This window comes from Copadichromis virginalis, linkage group LG3 (assembly GCF_057382275.1).
Source record: "Copadichromis virginalis isolate Kocher_CV1m ecotype Utaka linkage group LG3, C_Virginalis_male_GT1.1, whole genome shotgun sequence".
In the NCBI taxonomy this organism is placed as follows: domain Eukaryota; kingdom Metazoa; phylum Chordata; class Actinopteri; order Cichliformes; family Cichlidae; genus Copadichromis; species Copadichromis virginalis.
In genome coordinates, this window is record NC_140620.1 from 1,728,588 (window position 1) to 1,747,402 (window position 18,815).

Here is an 18,815-nt window from a genome sequence, read left to right on the forward strand (position 1 = left end):
GTGCAATTCACTTGTATTTTTATTTTTTATTCCTATTTATTCTATTTATCCCCTTTGTATATTTTATTTATATTTGTCTCTGTATTTATATATTTGTGTGTGTGTGTGTGTGTGTGTGTGTGTGTGTGTGTGTGTGTGTGTGTGTGTATATATACACTGAACAAAAATATAAACGCAACACCTTTGTTACTGCTCCCATTCCCCATGGGATGGACGTAGAGACCTAAAATTCATTCCAGATACACAATATAACCATCCCTCCCAAACAGTGGTCACAAATCAGTCCAAATGTGTGGTAGTGGGCACATCTGCTATATTGAGATAATCCATCCCACCTCACAGGTGTGCCACATCAGGATGCTGATCTGACATCATGAGTAGTGCACAGGTGTACCTCAGACAATCAACACAGGACGACATAAAGTGCAATGTGCAAAGACAGAATAAAATGATAGTGTGTGTGTGTGTGTGTGTGTGAGATCACAGCAGCAGGTTCATGGCCTCACAGGCAGCTCACGGGCAGGATGGAAGCAGTTTGTGCATGAAAAGCAGAAGTCCCAGTTTGTCACTTCAGGTTTGACTGAGCTGTTTCCAGAAGAGCTAAAATAGACGTCCAGCTGCTGAGATCAGTTCCACTCTGTTGGGTTTCTTTGTGACTGTTTCCTGCCGGTATCATTACAGGTCATTTTAGAGTTTTTGGAGTGAAGCAGCTGCAGCGTCCTGATGGTTCCTCCTTTTATCATTGCTGTTAAAGCAGAAATAACCAGATTATAAAGGAGTCTCACTCATGTTTCTGCACTCTCATCCAAAGACGGTTCGGTGCTTGGACCATGTTTGTTTATTTATTACAGGTTAATGTTCAGTCTCATGTCTCTGAGGTGTATCTTCTTTGCTGATGACACAACTTTATTGTAGTCAGGAACATTTACAGCAGCTTCTGGATCCCATGGAACGTGAGCTGGTGACTGTTAGTAAACTGCTTTGATTGTAACACATGCTATTCACCTCTCTCTTCACTTAGGAAAAAATGTTTAATATTAGGAAATCACTCATTAAATATTCACAAAAAAATATAACAAATGAAGTTTCACAGCAATATTTGTGAAGCGGTGCCAGGAGACCCGAGACAAACATCAGCTGGATCATTTTACTTTGAAAAACTTGAAAAAACATGATAAAGTTGCTGTAGTTTTAGGACACTGACATAGTCGTGTCGTCAGACACGCAGAGACTGGACTGACACACACACACACACACACACACACACACACACACACACCAAGTTACTTTTCAAAATACTTAGCATTTTGCACATTTCCATTGCACTGTGTTGTCTTGTTTATTTGCAATTTTTTGCACATTGCACTTTACGTAGTCGTGTGTTTGTCTGTTATATGTCATGTGCAGCACCAGGGTCTCAGAGGAAAGCTGTCTCATTTTACTCTGTACTGTACCACTGCACATGGTTGAAATCACAATAAAGCCACTTGACTTGTATATCTGTACATTGTCCGTACTACATCTGTATATTTGCTTTTTGTATAGCAATATAAACATCTGTATACTTAGCTTATTTGTACATACTCTGTTCATAACTGTCCCCACCTTTCACACTATCCTTATCTGCATATAATCTGCTCTTATTGCACTTACTGTTCTTGCACATCTGATTAGATGCAAACTATATTTCAGTCTCTGTTTATACATTTGTAATGACAATAAAGTTGAATCCTAATCCTAAAGTCAACAAATTCATCATTTATTCAATTCAATGCAATGAAATTTAAGGATTTATTAGATGATAATATTAAAAGACATAGAAGACAGTTACCAGGTAACATCCAGAAGCTGTTTGAAACGAGGGATAAAGGAGGGCTCGAGTGACCCGACAGAGATAAGCAGAGGAGAATGGATGGATTTAGTGTTTGAAGCGGAGGTTTTGTTGGTTTGGTCTCTTTCTAACGTGTTTATTGGGAAGACAAACAGATGCCTGACTGACATGTGCACTGTGAGTGTATTAATAAAAACTCACAGAAGGCTGAAGTCACCACACAGAGCAGACTGTGTGAAACAAATCAACAGTGTCCAAATAAAGTGAATGATTAAACTCTGAATGGAACATTTAAATGAAAAAAAAAAACTTTACAAAAGAGGAAGTGATGTCACAGACGTCACAGAGCAGTGTGATGTTGACTCATGTCATTACATGCTGACCTTTGATGACTTTTGTTTAGCTCCTGTGCCGTTAAAACCATTAACTATGAAATAATCACCAGAAAAAAAAGTTTTTTTATTGAATGTTTATTGAACCTTCTGACGAAACATAAAAAACAGAACTTAAAAATGTAACATTCTTTTGCTTATGTGAGTTTTAATTTGTATCACATTTGCTGCATCCAGCAGGTTATTATGTAAAATGTAAAATGACGATGTAGAAGTGTGAAAAACTCACGCATCAAATATGAGACACTTGGAGTTAAAGTTATTATTTTGCTTTTCTTCAATCTGCTATTTGCTGACATGTTCAAATAATTTGTTGGTTAGTAAAGAAACAAGTTGATAAATAATGAAGTGAGATTAGGACACAGTTTGGTGCTTTCTGTCATCAAACAGGGCTGAGGAGGAAAACCAGCTCAGAGAGTTTGAAGGTTCTTCAATGACACAGTAGAAGAAGAGCTGTGAGGCCACAGTAAAGTTTCAGAACTGAACTAACTCTGTCGGAGCTTCCACAAACACTGATCAAAACACTTATTAAACCTCCTGTCATCTAACCCTCGTTTTTGCTGAGTTCTCTTCCTTTTTTACCTTTTGGAATCTGAATTTGTTTTTTATAAATCCAAATTTGAGCCGGCACACTGGACATCTCAACAAAACTCAAAAACACAAAGTTCCTCTTCAGGGATGAAAGTAAAAAACTGTAATTTGGAATCTTAATGGAATACAATCTGGTTTAATTTTATCGTTTTATCCATGGAACTGAAAATTCATGGATCTGAGCATTGAAATATCATTTTTTTAAAGAGGTCGTGCACACTGCTGGATTGACTGTATTTAGTCAGCCGTGGCAGAAACCTGGGATTGGTAATAAATATGATAATCTCCTAAAACTACATGGCTTTTTTCTCCTGCTGATTAAAATAAAACCTTAACAAAGCTGAAGAACTCAAAGTGCATCAACCGTTTCTTTCACCATCATTCTGTAAAACGCCGGTGAACGCTCCCAGTGTTTGATACCATATATCCCAGTGTTTCCCAACCACTGTGGCGCAGCACATAGGTGTGCCCTGAGAAATGATCAGGTGTGCCGTGAACGATTATCTGGTTCCACCTGATTAGTCCTCGAAGTAATCGAGTAACGGGTGGAACAATTACATTCTCTTCCACTAGAGGGCAGTACAACTACCAGCTCTATTTAAATGAGTTGCCAACTGGCAGTAAAACAATCGGACCTGGTCCTGGAGAAAACTCAGACGCAGATGAAGGTCCTAGCAGGAGTAGTAGTCAGAAGAAAGTACAACAGGTTCACTGGAGACAAACCGAGCCGATACCACTGTACCTGGTGTGCAGGGAAAAACTATCAATATACTTTCTGTGATATTTTTGTTGGTGGTGTGATTTTTCTAATGTGAAATATGTGCCGTGGCTCCCAAAGGTTGGGAACCAGTGGTAAATAAATGAAATGCAGTAAATAACTTGAGAGAGGTGCACAGAGATTTCAATGTTTGAAGATGCTAACAATGTCAAACAAAGCTTTCATCCAATAATTCAGTAATTCATCAGTAGTTTGAGGGTTATTGATCGATCAGTGAACAGATCAGGTTCTGATTGAGAAACTCAGAGTGAGGACTTCAGAGTTTTCAGCTTTAGAAACATTTAATTCTATCAGAGGATCCGTCCGCTCAAACATAATGCTCAGTGGTGTCATCATGCTCGTCAACATCCAATGGCATCTCCATGGAGACATCATGTTTGTTACCTGTGGGCAGAGTGGAGAAATCAGGACAGTGCTGACGTGATCAAAGTGTTTCTGTGAGTATCTGCCTGAGTTTGTACCTGAGCTCCTGCTGCAGCAGATGGACAGGAGCAGGATGGTGCAGATGCAATACACGCAAAAGGCCAACAGGTGGCAGACGACTCTGATCCAAGACACAGAGGGAGAAGAAGGGGAGGAAGAGTTGGTGAGAGGAGGAAGAGTGGACAGAGAAGAACTGGCCTCAGAAACTGGAGGTGGAGGGACGGACTTTCTGAGAGTAGTTATAGGAGACCCTGCAGGAGACATGATGAAACAGGTTAATGAGTCAGCTCAGCAGGTCAGGTCTTTAAACACGGAGTTATGTCAGTGTTCTGACCTCGGACCCTCAGAAAGCTCTGAGGAGATGATCCAAATGTGTTAGAAGCGCACCAGTAGAGACCTTCATCAGAGTGCCTGACATTAGGGATAACGTGTTCTGCTTTAGACCCAAGGAGACGTCCATTCATGAAGAAAAAAGATGGAACTGTTTCACCACTCTTCTTCTTGCATTGCAGAGTAACATCACTTCCTGGTCTCACAGGAAGTGCAGGGATCTCCAGGATCACACCTTTTTCTGAATAGCAGGTAAACAGAGACAGACTTCCACCATCAGATTGGAGTCACACAGAGACAGAGACACAGCTGGAACATCTCACTGTACCTGAAACACTGATGGACACTTCATCGCTCTGCTGTCCAGATGAGCTTTCACACCAGAAGGTTCCACCGTAGGACGAGTTACGATCCAAAACACACAAACTTCCACTCATCTCAGCTGCTCCACAGTCCTCAGTGGGACCTCCGCTGGTCATCTTCACTGTCCATCCATCAGCTGTCTGTCCATCATCAACACACCTCAGAGACACTGAAGATCCACTGAAGACCTGCTGAAGGTTTGGACTGACAGACAGAGACACTGGAGGACAGACAGACAGATAATCACCACCAAAGAGGAGAGGACCAGTGTCACGATGATCATCAAACTTCACACCGACCTGCATCAAAACCAGAATCCAAATGTGCAGCCAGCTCACATGGGCATGGTTGCCATGGTAATTTGAATTTGACAGGATGCAGACCAATTAACTCTTTACTTGGCATGACTGACTACAACTGATAGGTGGGGGATGGTAACTATGGAGATGCCAGGGGAAAAAGAAGAAACCCAAAGAGTAGGTTCATGGATGTCTTGAAGGAGGACGTGCAGAGGGTTGGTGTGACCGAGGAGGATGTTGTGATAGGATGAGATGGAGGCAGATGACCTCCTGTGGAACCAGCTAAAGCAGCAGCCAATAGAAGACGAAGAGGACGACACATGAAGAAGACTGCCACTTAAGTTCTCATCCAGAAATTTGGCTTGCCCTCTAAGGAACATCCTTGAAACCTGGGAGACCTACAAAACGTTTACCCTGAATTTCAGGGAGAGGTGGACCACCTCTGTCAGTTAATCTAACAAGACTCAAACTCTTGACCTTCGTGGTGTTTGGTGATGATGCCAAACCTCCACCACCATGCCAACTGTCAGAATACCATTCTGCTTAGAGTGTGTATTAGTTAGAGTGTGTATTAGTTAGTGTGTGTATTAGTTAGTGCTGTATAAGGCAGGGTGCTGGAAAGGAGAGTCCGTCCACTAGTCGACCCATTGCTATGGATCATTAGATCCTCATAAAACCGTTACAAGACCTTGGTCCTCATAGCTGGCAATAAGTGGAACTCGTTCCCAGTGGGTGTTGGACTCTGCCAGGGCTGCCCTTTGTCACAGATTGTGTTCATTGGTTTGGGCATCTGACCAGGATGCCTCCAGAGCATCTCCTGGGTGTTCCTGGCATGTCCACATCTCACCCAGGAACACTTTACTACTGTTTCCATTGTATCTCCTGCCACTTGGTGTGATTTTCTGAAAACATGAAATTTCATTTCATCTATATGCTGATGATTGCCAGCTTGATCTACCTTTCAATCACTCTGATAGCTCATCGATTGGACTCCTGCTTGATTGTCTTAGCAAAGTTAAATCATGGATTTAAATGTTTTACATTTTTATGAACAAAAAGTGGAAGCAATTTTATTCAGTCCCAATCGTTCTTCTGGTATCCCAAATGTTCACTTTGCTGCTCTGAGCCCTCGCTTGAAGAGCTCTGTTACTAATCTTGGGGTAAAAATCGACACTGCACTTAGTTTTGATGGCCACATAAATGGGGTGGTGAAATCTTCATTCTATCACGTCAGATCGAAGCTAAAGCCCTTTCTGTCCAGGCATGAACTTGGAAACTGTGATCCATGCTTTGTCACCTCACGCTTCGAATACTCCAACTCCCTTTTAATGGGGGTTGGCCAAGCCACTCTGTCATGCCTGCAACTGGTGCAGCACGGTTTTTACCTCATTTAGTTCAAAATATAGTGAGAAATGTACCAACACACATAAAGTATGGCTCAGTTAACCAGAGATGGAACTAAAGTGTGTCAATAAAAATAACCTCTGTGGCCATTAATGTTTCGACAGTTAGTATTAAAGACTATAAATCTGTAAATCATCAATTATAACTGTCAAAAATGTGTATGTGTCATCAGCATAAGAGTGGAAGAGCTTTGTTTAAGAACTTTTAAAGACCATTAAAAATCAGTACAATCAGTACGTAGTTTTGAGGCACAGGCAGATTTTAAAGGACCACACATGCCTCTGACACATCGTCAGATATTCGTATTCTGAGTTTGAGTCAAAGCTAAATGTAAATAAAATAACTTAATTTTTTCTTTGGCTGTCTTTTGCAATTATTGTGCAAATGTATTCTAAATCAGCAAAGAATCAGTCTGCAGGAAATTGTTCTCTGACAGCCACACCTTGGAGAAAACTCATTTCCATCGTTTGCATCCACAATCTTATTCTTTCGGTCAAAGTCAGAGTTTGTGAGAATGGGTGAGGGTAGGGATGCAGATCGACTGATAAATCAACGGCTCTCTCTTCACCATGACGGACCGGCATCTGTCAGTGTCTGCATCACTGCAGTCGCACTAATTCATGCAGGAAAGTTTCTTTATTTTTGTGTCTGAGAATTTTATGTTTAATGTACAGTACGATTCAGTCACTATGTGTCTTTTGCAATGTGATATTTTTATTAAGTATCTTGAAAAGTATTTGATATATGAAGTTAAAAATCCTTATTTAAGGTCCGTGTTATGTGACATGGAATGACTGACCGTGCCTGCGTAAACTTATTAACAAAATGTTTGCTTATTTTAATCATCTCTGTCTTAACACTGTTGATATTTATAAATTTGGACTTTTTCCTACAAACCATTTATTATACGTACGTCATAATACAAAAAGTAAAAGCCAGGATGTTTTATGCTTAACCCTTATTAGCAAAAATATCAGATTATATTGTGAATAAGGGTGGATGTGTTGTTCTTTAATGCATCTGTGAACGATCGTGATACGTGGAAACAAGGGTGATGACAGACGGATATTTACTCTGGTAAATTATCCACAAAATCTACAACTTACTGTAAGTCTGTGACTACAGGGTCAATGAGGGACCTCTTCAAAGGGCTTTCCTTAAGATTAAGACCGGCGAACAGTTTATTTTAAAGACTTTAAGCAGTAAAAATGTATTAATGGAAAAAGTACAGCTGGTGGAGAACATTGTGCATAAGGCCATTCACAACCAATGAAAAAGGCCATATTTAAAAAGATTTCTAACTTATATGAAGAATTAGAATTTTACGGCACTTCCAAAAGAATGAATAACTCCGTAAAAATGAGTAATGTTGGAAACATGTAACTACTCTATATTACATGTAACTGAGTGTGATTACTGCTGTTAGACAAACATTTAGTATTGGCTCAGTTTATATGAAACGCACTCTGTTCTGTCACAGAGATCTGAATACTGGGAATGACTGCAGACTGTCTCCTGAAATCATAAATATAAACTTAGAAAAGACTCACCTGCAGAAACAGTCGGTGCAGACAGCAGCAGCACACACACACCTGCAACAGGAGGGCAGAGGTCACTGAGGGTCAGAGGTCAATGAAAGCTCAGTTCAGAAATGATGCTGTTTTAGGATTTTTATGTTCCTCGACTGAAGGAAAACCAGAACCAAGAACCTCATCCCGACTCTGAGCAGAACAGGTACTGAGCTCATGTGCCTGCAGATACTCAGGTGATACATCAGTGGAAGTGTCCCTGATGCACTCATGCAGACGTGCTGTCTGAGCGCGTGTTGGATGAAGCTGTAAGGATGTTCACTCACCCTGGAGCAGACAGACGGACGCAGTCTTCATGTCTGAGTGACGACTGAGAGTCTGAAGCCTGAGCAGCAGAGATGCTTTCAGCTTCATCACTTCCCTGTTACACACTCAACACTTCCCTCTGCTCCACGCTTTCACTACTCGTCTGACTGAGCTCAGTCAGAACGCACCTGCACAAAATCAGGCATCAAGTGAAGAATCCCTCTGTTACACCAACATCACAAGTTCATTATTAAATGATCTTTTTTCCATGTAATCCTGCATCTTAATCATAACAAGTGACCTCCTCCTGGTGTGTGAGTACAGATCCTGTTCTGCCAAACAGAGACATTATTCAACTCTATTGACACAGGACCAAATCACAACAACAGTCGCCTCAAGGTGCTTTATATTGTAAGGTAGCTCCTACAGTAATACATACAGAGAAAACCCAACAATCATATGACCCCCTATGAGCAGCACTTTGGTGACAGTGGGAACAAAAAACTCCCTTTTAACAGGAAGAAACCTCCAGCAGAACCAGGCTCAGGGAGGGGCGGCCACGACCGGTTGGGGTGAGATCACACTTTAAAGTGTCACTAGTCCATCATAAATCATGCTGACAGCGTCACAGATCTGAAGAGAAACCTACAAAACAGCAGCATGTGGCCTCACCTGTGCTTCATCATAGTCACAGTCAGAGACAGGATCACTGAATCTGCAGAAATGTCTGGAAACTCACCTTAATCCTGAACATTTCCACCTTTAACGCCACCATCGCCCTGAACTGGGCTGGAATATTAACGGGGATAAAATAAAAACCTACAATAACCTGGTTGCATTCAGGTGAAGACCCCTAAAGGTGTTTCTCAAACTCTGTAGAAGCACCTTTAGATTTTTGCCCATGTTTGCAGTAACATTGCAGCTCTATGAGCGCCCTCGCCTCTGTCAGTGCGCCCCAGGGCAGCTGTGGCTACAATGTAGCTGCCATCGCCAGTGTGTGAATGTGTGTGTGAATGTGTGGATGACTGGATGTAGTGTGAAGCGCTTCGGGGTCCTATGGACTAGACAAGCGCTATACAAATGCAGGCCATTTACCATTTACCTCATCAGGTCACCCCACAGGTTTCAGATGGATCATCTAAAACTGTTTCCTGCTTTTGTTTAGTGGCTGTCTGCTCTGGGTCACTGTTGGACTGACAGGTTAGCTGAAGGTGTTCAGATATTCATTGTGGATTTAAATATATGCCCATTTGCTCTGCAGCGTCAGACTTTGGTCCTGCACAGTGCTGCGACTCTCAGTTTGTATTTTTATCCTGCACGTCTCTACATGATGCTCCTGAAACTGTTTCTGTTTCTTTTCCTGCTTCATCTTTTTCCTTAAAAGGTGTCGTGATGGCGAGCTGTGACTGATGATGGGAAGTGATGAACTTTCAGTCTGTGTTGGTCGGGTCTGATTTAGAGGCGGGTGGATTGATCCAGATATAAATTGTAGTCGATCAATGCTTTGTTTCTGTGTTCAATATGTAGCCCACAGAATTGTGTTGCTTTTGTTTGTGATGGGGGGAACATGAAGTATGTAAAATGTGTTTGTGTGCTGAGCCTCTTTTGTTTACAGCCTGTAACACATTTAGGCAGGAAGCTTACTGGTATGTTTGACTGTGTTACTCATTACTGTGGAAAGTCACAGTCACAGTGGGTTAGTGGTCATTAAATGTTTCACACCGATTTAAACCCAGTGGGGGTATTCCCCCCCCCGAAAGAGGGACAAAAGGACCGCCTGATGGTCCTTTTGTCTTAACTTAATCATCATCTCGGCTCCTCTGACGACCTGTTTGCTGCTGTCTGCTGCTGAAAGGCAGTGGGGAGAGGGGACACTTGAGCAGTGCATTTATTGCAGCATATAATGTGTTTCCTGGATACACTGTGCTTTTTCAGCATTCAAAGACTGATGGCACCGTGTCAGAGCTGGCTATGAATTTCAGACGGATCAGGCCTTAACGAAAAAGTTATCATTCTTTACATCTTTTCTTATTACCCACAGCTACATCCACTCTCTCAGGCCTAGGCTGCTCACTAGGGCTGGGTATCATCACTGATTTCTATAATCCATTCGATTCTGGTTCTCAAAGTCCTGATTTGATTCAATTTAGCCTCAGACAGTCAGAAATATTATAATTCTGATCATTTATCAGCACTGATACATGTGAGACTTCATCAGCATTGTGAACATCACAGCAGATGCCTTTGTGTGAAAGTAACTGAGAATAAAACAGAAAAACATGAAGGAGATTTTCCTGGTCTGGCTTTTTATAGCAGATAACCTTAAAAATATTCTGCAATATTCTGCAATTTTGCACAATTTTAAGAAGTTTAAATTTCTTCAGTATTGAACAGCAGAAATGAGGCTTTCTTGTCCGAGGTCATTTAAGTGAAAAAAGAAAAAGACAGCGCTGTAAACAACGGTAGACTGGTGGGTAATAAGCAGAGATGGGTAGTAACACGTTACTGTAATCCAATTACTTTTTTCAAGTAACGAGTAAAGTAAGGGATTACTATTGCAAAAACGGTAATTAGATTACCGTTACTTTCCCGTAGGAACGCTGCGTTACTGCGTTCCTAAAACCGTGATTTTTTGCGAGAATGTCTCACGACAGTGACGTAAGCGAGTGCGCCGTTAGTGACAACAGCTGTGTGCAGATCAACAGTGGATCATATATCGAGTGCAGAGAGAGTATGAGCGTGCAGCGTTTAAAGTGTGGAAGTACTGACCTTACTTTGAGTTTGATTCCATAAAAAGTGACAAAAACATTAGTGTCCGCTGTGCGTGGGAAGAAAACTTCTTTTTACAGCGAAAAAACCCCTAAACTTCCAACAAGCACCGAGTAGCTACGACGTAATGGGAAACTCACAGAGAAACTCGCGGATTCTTCCACTGACTTCCACTAGGGCCCAGAACTGTTCTTTGACTTTTTTTCTAAAATTATTTTAGCACAAATTGTGATTAGAAAACGTTTCAGGTTAGTTTGTGTATTCATCCAAAGAACTGCTGTGTGAACTTTAATAGCTGTTTAAAAGTCAAACACAGCAACAGGCGGTGATGACATTACAACTACAACATAAGTCCAAAGACACAGAAGTTACCAAGCTACACAAACAGAATTAGTGTAACAGTCAGAGAGCCGATGGCTTAATGTGGGCGTTTCATTAAAGACAAAACAGCAGATGATCTGAAGGACAAAGAGTTCCTGAGAAGGACACAAACAGCAGAGCTGAGCTGATCTTATCACGACTCCCACGTACAGCTCAGTCCTACCAAGGTGGAAAATGCTTTCACGTTTTCTGTTTGACTGCACACGACAAGTTGTTTTTAATCCTGCTTCAGCCTCAGCAGCTCTGAGAGGTGAGCGCAGAGACAAACAGACAGACACTTTGTGTTTGTACGCACAAATATGACCACAGCTGTGAGATCGCCAGACTGTCAACATTTACTGACACAGTGAGATGCTTCAGCTGAGGCTTTGTGGTCTGCTGAAATCGGCTCTCGCGAGGACGTGCATCCAGGCCAGAGGTCCCTCAGCCACCGCCACCTGAAAGAGCCACTTCTGTAAACAAAGCCAAACCTTATAAACAGTACCTTTGCACAATGACTGAAACTAACACCACTGAAGGAGCAACGGGCTGTGAGGCCAGTTTATGATCATTAATATGCAAACTGTCTCGACCAATGATTAAAGACCAGCTAAGACTGAAGAAGTCACTTGGATGAGTGATGAAACGTTTCTCCCACTGTGTCCACATGAACAGAATCAACCTGTTTGGATACATACAGAAGGCAATTACATCTCCCAAAAACCTAAGTCTGGGTAAAATCTCCTTTTTAATGCTGCTGATATATTTGAGGCTTTGCTGCAGAATGACGTCAGAGTCTGTTTCAGTGAGTCACCATGAGCCAGTCAGGCATAAGTTTATGACTACTGACACCTAACACTGATTATCTCTACATCATGGGACCTGTTAGTGTCATGGTCGGACTTAAGTTGGAGGAGGACACTAATTGGACGCCTGATTGTAAACAGGAAACAGTTGGTGGAAAAGCCTTTTCTCCATCTGTGATTTGTGTGGACTCATTATTTTTCCTTTACATTAATAAGATGACTTTAGCTTTAGCTTTGTTCGGTTTAGTCTTGACTTTAGTTCTTTCCAGTGTCTCTTGAGTTTATCTGTGTTTCTAGTACTTGGTGTGTTGTTTGATGTAAGGTCTCTCTCTGTGTCGGTGACACTTTTATTTAACTGTGTTCATCGTAGACTGAACTTTATGCTGCTGTAACACAAACATTTCCCCTGTGTTATCAATAAAGTATCTGTCTCTGATAACCTTTCAAATTAAGGAGATCAAGTATAAGAATATGACCTAGCCACCTGTCAGGTACCTGCCACATGTTAATCAGCCATGATGGTTCTGTTTAAACAGGTGCTGACTGGGTAACGTGTCACACACTGAGCCAGCACACAGGAACAAGGAGGCTGTGATGGTGCTTTTCTGATTAAGTTCATCTGTCTCTTTATGATTCTGTGACGCAGACACGATCTCACTCAGGTCCCTGAGATCTGATCATGTGTTCATCACAGCTCCACCTGTCACTGCACAATCACCTCCATCACTGATGTCTGTGCTCACACTCTGCTGCCACCTAGTGTCTGTGTGTGGGTGTTACAGCCGGCTGTCCTCACAGCTGGCTGTAACACCCACCTGTTGTAACAACAAACCCACGGTGGGTGTGTTGGTGGGTGGATGTTATACCTTCAGCCTCATCATGGTGTTATTTCTGTACATCAGCTGATTCTGGTCATTTTTAAAAGAGTTCAACAAACTGTTTCCAGCTTTGCTGCATCTGAAACAGACTGAAGCAGGTCAGCCCTGTCTACTCTGACCTCACTTAGTCAGCTGACGTCTGCAGAATGAAGAAGCTGATGTTTAAATGAGGTTTTCCCTGAATATGTCCTGATAGCATTGATGCGACTCACCTCTCACCACCTCTCTGCTTAAAGCACCTGACCAAGGCCTGAAGTTCAAGCTGTTTTACATTTTTCACATTCATACTGATCATAAACAGGCGTGTTCATCGCAGCAGAATAATCTCTGTGATTCTGGATTAGACATCAGGGATTATTTGTCTTTGGTCACTTTGTTTATCAGGCCTCTCGACATTAATATGGTCATTACTAGGGATGGGTACCGGTATCCGGTGCCATCATGGCACCGGATACCATGCGCTTTTTTCCTGAGATGTGATACACTTTGAATTCTAGCCAATCATTTTACCTTTGCAAGTGTAGTAGGTGGGTCCAGGTATGTACGTTCTTTTAGAGCAGAGCTACAGATTAAAAATGCCCAAGGCGAAGTGGTCAAAGTCTGGCTGTACTTCGCAAAAGATGCAAACTCAGCAGCAACAAGTGCTTTAAGCTGATACTGTGATACTGTCAAAGGAGGTAACACCTCAAATCTGATGAAACACCTGGCGACGTATAGCGTTTTGTTAAAAGCCCAGAAATGCGCCGTATTTGATAGCTTGCTGTGAGACCTCACACCGAGCACATCTACTGCGGGTGTGGTGCCTGTTATCGGACCCGGAGTTAGCAACATCCCCCAAAAACCCGAAGAGGAGAGTCCTGGCCCCTAGCCCTGCCAGTGTAGCAGAAATGATGAGGATGATGATGCAGCAGCAGCCGTTCTTCTCTGCCTGAGTAGCTTAATGTTGTTCGTGTGTAATTTACGTTGAGTAGGCTAACCACGTTATTACATTAATGCATGTAAGGTGAACTAGCAAACACCATCATAGCTACATGCGGCTGTCTTCTTGTTTGATGGCAGATACTCCCTTCACCCTGGCCAAAAAGGCTAAAATGACCAAAGGAAAAGAGGGAAACAGTTAAACATGAGAGGTTTAGGACAAAGTTTGTATTTTTTCCATTGTTTAAGCACTGCTTCCAGCCAAGAGTGATACCATATATGCCCCATAGCTGCAGAAAAGGCTAACATTGTTATCTTTTTACAAAAACCAGCTGAACATGAGAGGTTTAGGACAAAGTTTGTGTTCTCCATTCTTTAAGCACCGGTTTGAGCACCGTTTAAGCACCGGCACCGTTTCAAAAGTACCGGTTTGGCACCGGTATCGGATAAAACCTAAACGATACCCATCCCTAGTCATTACTTACACCTTCATTCTTGCTGCACTGGTACCATCCAATGGAGGCTCTGCCCTTTATTCACCCGTTGCCATGGTGACCCATAGGCAAGTCTCCATGTGTGTCCCAGTATCAGACCCTCACTGTGAAACTCGTTATAATACGCCTCACAGCTGATCCCTTGTAATTACAGGAGTATGTGCTATTTACCTGCAGACACTCACAGGTAGCACACCTGTAGAGTCAGTCAGGTGTTACAGGTAACACAGAAATACTGATATTGTCAGTAGTGTGTGTTTTTATGGTAACTGTGGAACAAAGTAATCGTCTCCGTGTTACATGTCAGTATGCTTGTCAGGGCTGTGAACAGGGGCTCCTTTCCTGAAACATACTTCCTGTTTGATCAGGAAATATTCAGTATTATTATAATATATTATATATTATTCAATAATCTATAATATAATATCCAAATTAGAGTGAGTTATGTTTATTAATATTGTGTTAGTAACATATTAATGTTGGTCCACCATCAGCACTAATATGATTAACTAAAACTGATTTGGCTGCAGTTTTTAATAAATCTGGTTTTTGAAAAAGGATAAAGATGGAAAATCATTTTAGAAAGTGACAATCAGGGCCCACCTCTGTGACCTGAAGCTGTAAGCATTCATGTTGGAGGTCACACTGTTGTTACAGTATTAGTTATTTATGATATTATTGCAGTGTTAGTGATTTAATATCTGAAGTCTCTGTGCTTCAATGATGAGCATCAGCAACAAACATACAGGATCACTGGACTCATTTTTTCTGTTGGCTGTGAAGAATTTTGGAAAAACTTTATTGCTCTGCAAACATCTGACCCTGAAACACCAGCAGTGCACCAGCTGACCTCAGATCAGATCTGTACACAGATTATGTTTGAATTCATTTACTATTTATTACAGCAGCAAGTCTGCAGCCGAGAGAATAAAAGCCTTTAAACATGCAATGAATGATCTAATTATAACCCCTCAAACTATTCTAATCATAGATCGGTCTGTGGCCTCCGTGCTGTCCTTCAAACACATGAAACTTTATTAACACAGCAGCTGTTTCCTCTCGCACTCACTCTGCTGCTTTATCTGCCTCACATTCACTCTGTGCTCTGTAATACTGCTGCTATATGAGTTTAATTATATGCTGTATTGTGTTGATGCTCTCATTTTGTGTTGTAATTTAATTCTGTTCGTTTTATATTTATTTGTATTATTTTATTTACACTTTATTGTGTTGCTATTTCCAGCATATCAGGTTGCAGTTTTTAAATAAAGTTTTATAAATAAGAAAACTTTATAAATAGAGTTTGCTGTGACTTTTGGCTAACAGTACTATATTAGTATTAATGTAGGTGTGATTGGATGATGCTCACCAGCTGTGACGACCAGCCTCCTCTGACACCACACCTAAGCTGCTACTCCACCCCTCCCATTCTGCAGAGCCACAAACCACACCCCACCACGAACAGATGACCATAAAGTGTGACGTTGTTAAGGAGTGTTGCCATGGTCACCAGTGGACTGCTGCCCCCTTTTGGAACTTTGCTTTAAACTCCCCCCGTGTGTCTGATTTAAGGTATCCTCTGTGACACATTTGTACTGCCGGTGTCACAGTAGGGTCTTTCATGCACACTCAGCAGCTATGTTTATGTTTATTAGCACTTGTAGGAGCAGAGCTATAGATGCAGACTTCATGTTGTCCAGAAGATGATTAGACGTCAGTCTGATCAGCAGAGACGCCCTCAGAGTCACGCTAACATCCCTGTTACCATATCCAACCATCAAGAAGACTCTGTACAACGAGGTCTTAGTGGTCCCGTGAAGGCCACACATCTCGTCATGGTCTCATCAAGTCCACACCTCCTTTTAGTCTTCTTTCTATTTGTTGGTGTTTTGGGGGCTTTGTACTCACTGGTCACTGGTCTGTGATTGTTTCCACCAGGTCCTCAGCTGGTCTCATTAGCAGTGAGTTCATATTAATCAGTTTTCTTGGAGATTGTTCCTGATAAGCAGCATGTGCTCTGTCGTACAGTAGTTTGTTTCTTCAGGATTGAGCCTGTGTCGTCTGTTCTGGGACAAAATGTGCTCTTTGTTCATCATGAGCTGAATCCAAACATGACAGTTAAAACAGTTCATTGGTTGAATGACCTTTTACACGTGTGCACATTGTTTGGATGAGGTTTATTCATAGATTGCAAATTTCTGTTTTCTCAGTCTATTTGATTTAATTCTGTTTTATTTAAAAATCCCAAAATCATAACAACACTTGCCTAAAAGTGCTAAAATTACAGGTGATAATATTTCACATCAAATATTACAATGGCAGGTCGAGCAGGGTTGTTCCAGCTCAGCTCACACAAAAATATCATCTTTTACCTGGAAAATGATGTCATGTACAGCTTATAGTATCATCACTTTCATGTCAATGAATAAAATGTGTTTCATTTCTTAAAAGAACAAAAGATTATCAGATGTGATGAACAGTTTGGGAAGTGTAAACTTATAAGTATTCGCTCTTCCTTCTTTTCTTTGGTTTGGTCACAGAGCTCTGTCAGTGTCCATCTTTGGGTTTCTTCTACTGGACTTCTCGGTGTTGTTGTTTGAGTAGGTCTGGTTTTGAGCTTGTTAGAGGTGTTTCTGGGCTGTGTCTACACACTGAATGTTATTTTGTTGTTTCTGGGCTGTGTCTACGCGCTGAATGTTATTTTGTTGTTTCTGGGCTGTGTCTACACACTGAATGTTATTTTGTTGTTTCTGGGCTGTGTCTACACACTGAATGTTATTTTGTTGTTTCTGGGCTGTGTCTACACACTGAATGTTATTTTGTTGTTTCTGGGCTGTGTCTACGCGCTGGAGTAAAGGTTTTTTTTGTTGCTTCGCTGCAGTCTTGTGTCTACTCGTTGCTACTCTGCTACAGTCCACGTCCACAGTTTTCAACATATAATGTTCAAATGTTCTGTCATGGTACAGGTCAAAGGTCATAGCAAATATAAAAAAATAGAAACTTTGTATATTTATCTTCAAACTTCACAACAATACACCAGGGCTTTGTCAAACGCTAGCTTGGCTAAACATTTGACCTTGACCTTCAAGGTCAAAGTTGACCTTGTAAAATGTGTTAATAAACCATATTGAGTAGTCTATCAGGAAGGCCATGGAGAGAACTGAATCACAGATTTCGGGGAATCACAGTCCTTATTTTCTACAGTTGACAGGCTAACAAACCCTCCTGTGCCAGTGGCAGCTGAACTTCATTCGACCATGGCCTGCAATGACTTTGCCAAATTCTTCACTGAAAAAATCCAAAAAATTAGACAAGCAATTGGTACATCAACAGCAGATCCAGGATATGTACTGTGTCCACCAAAAAACTGTTTAAACACCATGAAACAGTTTCAACCTATTAACAGCAAAGACCTGGAGGACATCTTAGGTCAACTGAACTCCTCCTCCTGCTGTTTAGATGTCCTGCCAACAAGTTTTTTCAAAAAGGTCTCAAAGACTTTAGAGTCAGACCTGTTACAGATCGTCAACTTTTCTTTATTATCAGGTGTGTTTCCAGAATCACTAAAAACTGCTGTAATCAAACCTATACTGAAAAAGGACAATCTTGACAAGACACAAATGAACAACTACAGGCCGATCTCAAATCTCCCATTTTTAAGTAAGATCATTGAAAAAGCAGTTTCTCAACAGCTCAGTTACTTCTTAAAACAGAATAACTGCTACGATGCCTTCCAGTCAGGTTTTAGACAGAACCACAGCACTGAAACCGCTCTGACCAAAGTGTTTAATGACATATGTCTGAATACAGACAGTGGAAAAATGTCAGTCCTAGTTTTACTGGATCTCAGTGCAGCATTTGATACAGTTGACCACAACATATTACTCAAACGACTGGAGAACTGGACAGGTCTTTCAGGAACTGTACTAAACTGGTTCAAAACATACGTAGAAAACAGGAAATACTTTGTATCAATAGGTAACTTCACATCTGAGCAGACAAGTATCACATGTGGAGTTCCCCAAGGTTCCATCTTGGGACCCCTTCTGTTTAACATCTACATGCTCCCACTGGCACAGATTATAAACAACAACAAAATAAACTACCACAGCTATGCAGATGACACACAAATATATATCACAATGTCACCAGGAGACCGAGGCCCTGTACAGGCTCTTGGTAAATGCATTGAGGAAATTAATGACTGGTTGTGCCACAATTTTCTCCAGCTAAACAAAAACAAAACTGAGGTAATAGTCTTTGGCGCCAAAGAAAAACGATTACAGGTCACCAGAGAACTTCAATCTATACATCTAAAAACCACAAACCAGGCGAGAAATGTGG

General features: G+C 41.4%; 1 protein-coding gene across 1 annotated transcript; it reads right to left on the reverse strand.

Moving 5' to 3' along the window:
• Positions 1 to 2,285: 2,285 nt before the first annotated feature.
• LOC146712250 (uncharacterized) lies at positions 2,286 to 8,386 on the reverse strand. Its single transcript, XM_085451962.1, has 6 exons — positions 8,267 to 8,386; positions 7,962 to 8,003; positions 4,674 to 4,928; positions 4,350 to 4,586; positions 4,054 to 4,266; positions 2,286 to 3,976 (listed from the first exon to the last, which is right to left on the reverse strand). Exons 1-6 carry the CDS (start codon positions 8,352 to 8,354, stop codon positions 3,900 to 3,902), a joined length of 912 nt encoding a protein of 303 aa, XP_085308088.1. The 5' UTR covers positions 8,355 to 8,386; the 3' UTR covers positions 2,286 to 3,899.
• Between the last annotated feature and the right edge of the window lie 10,429 nt (positions 8,387 to 18,815).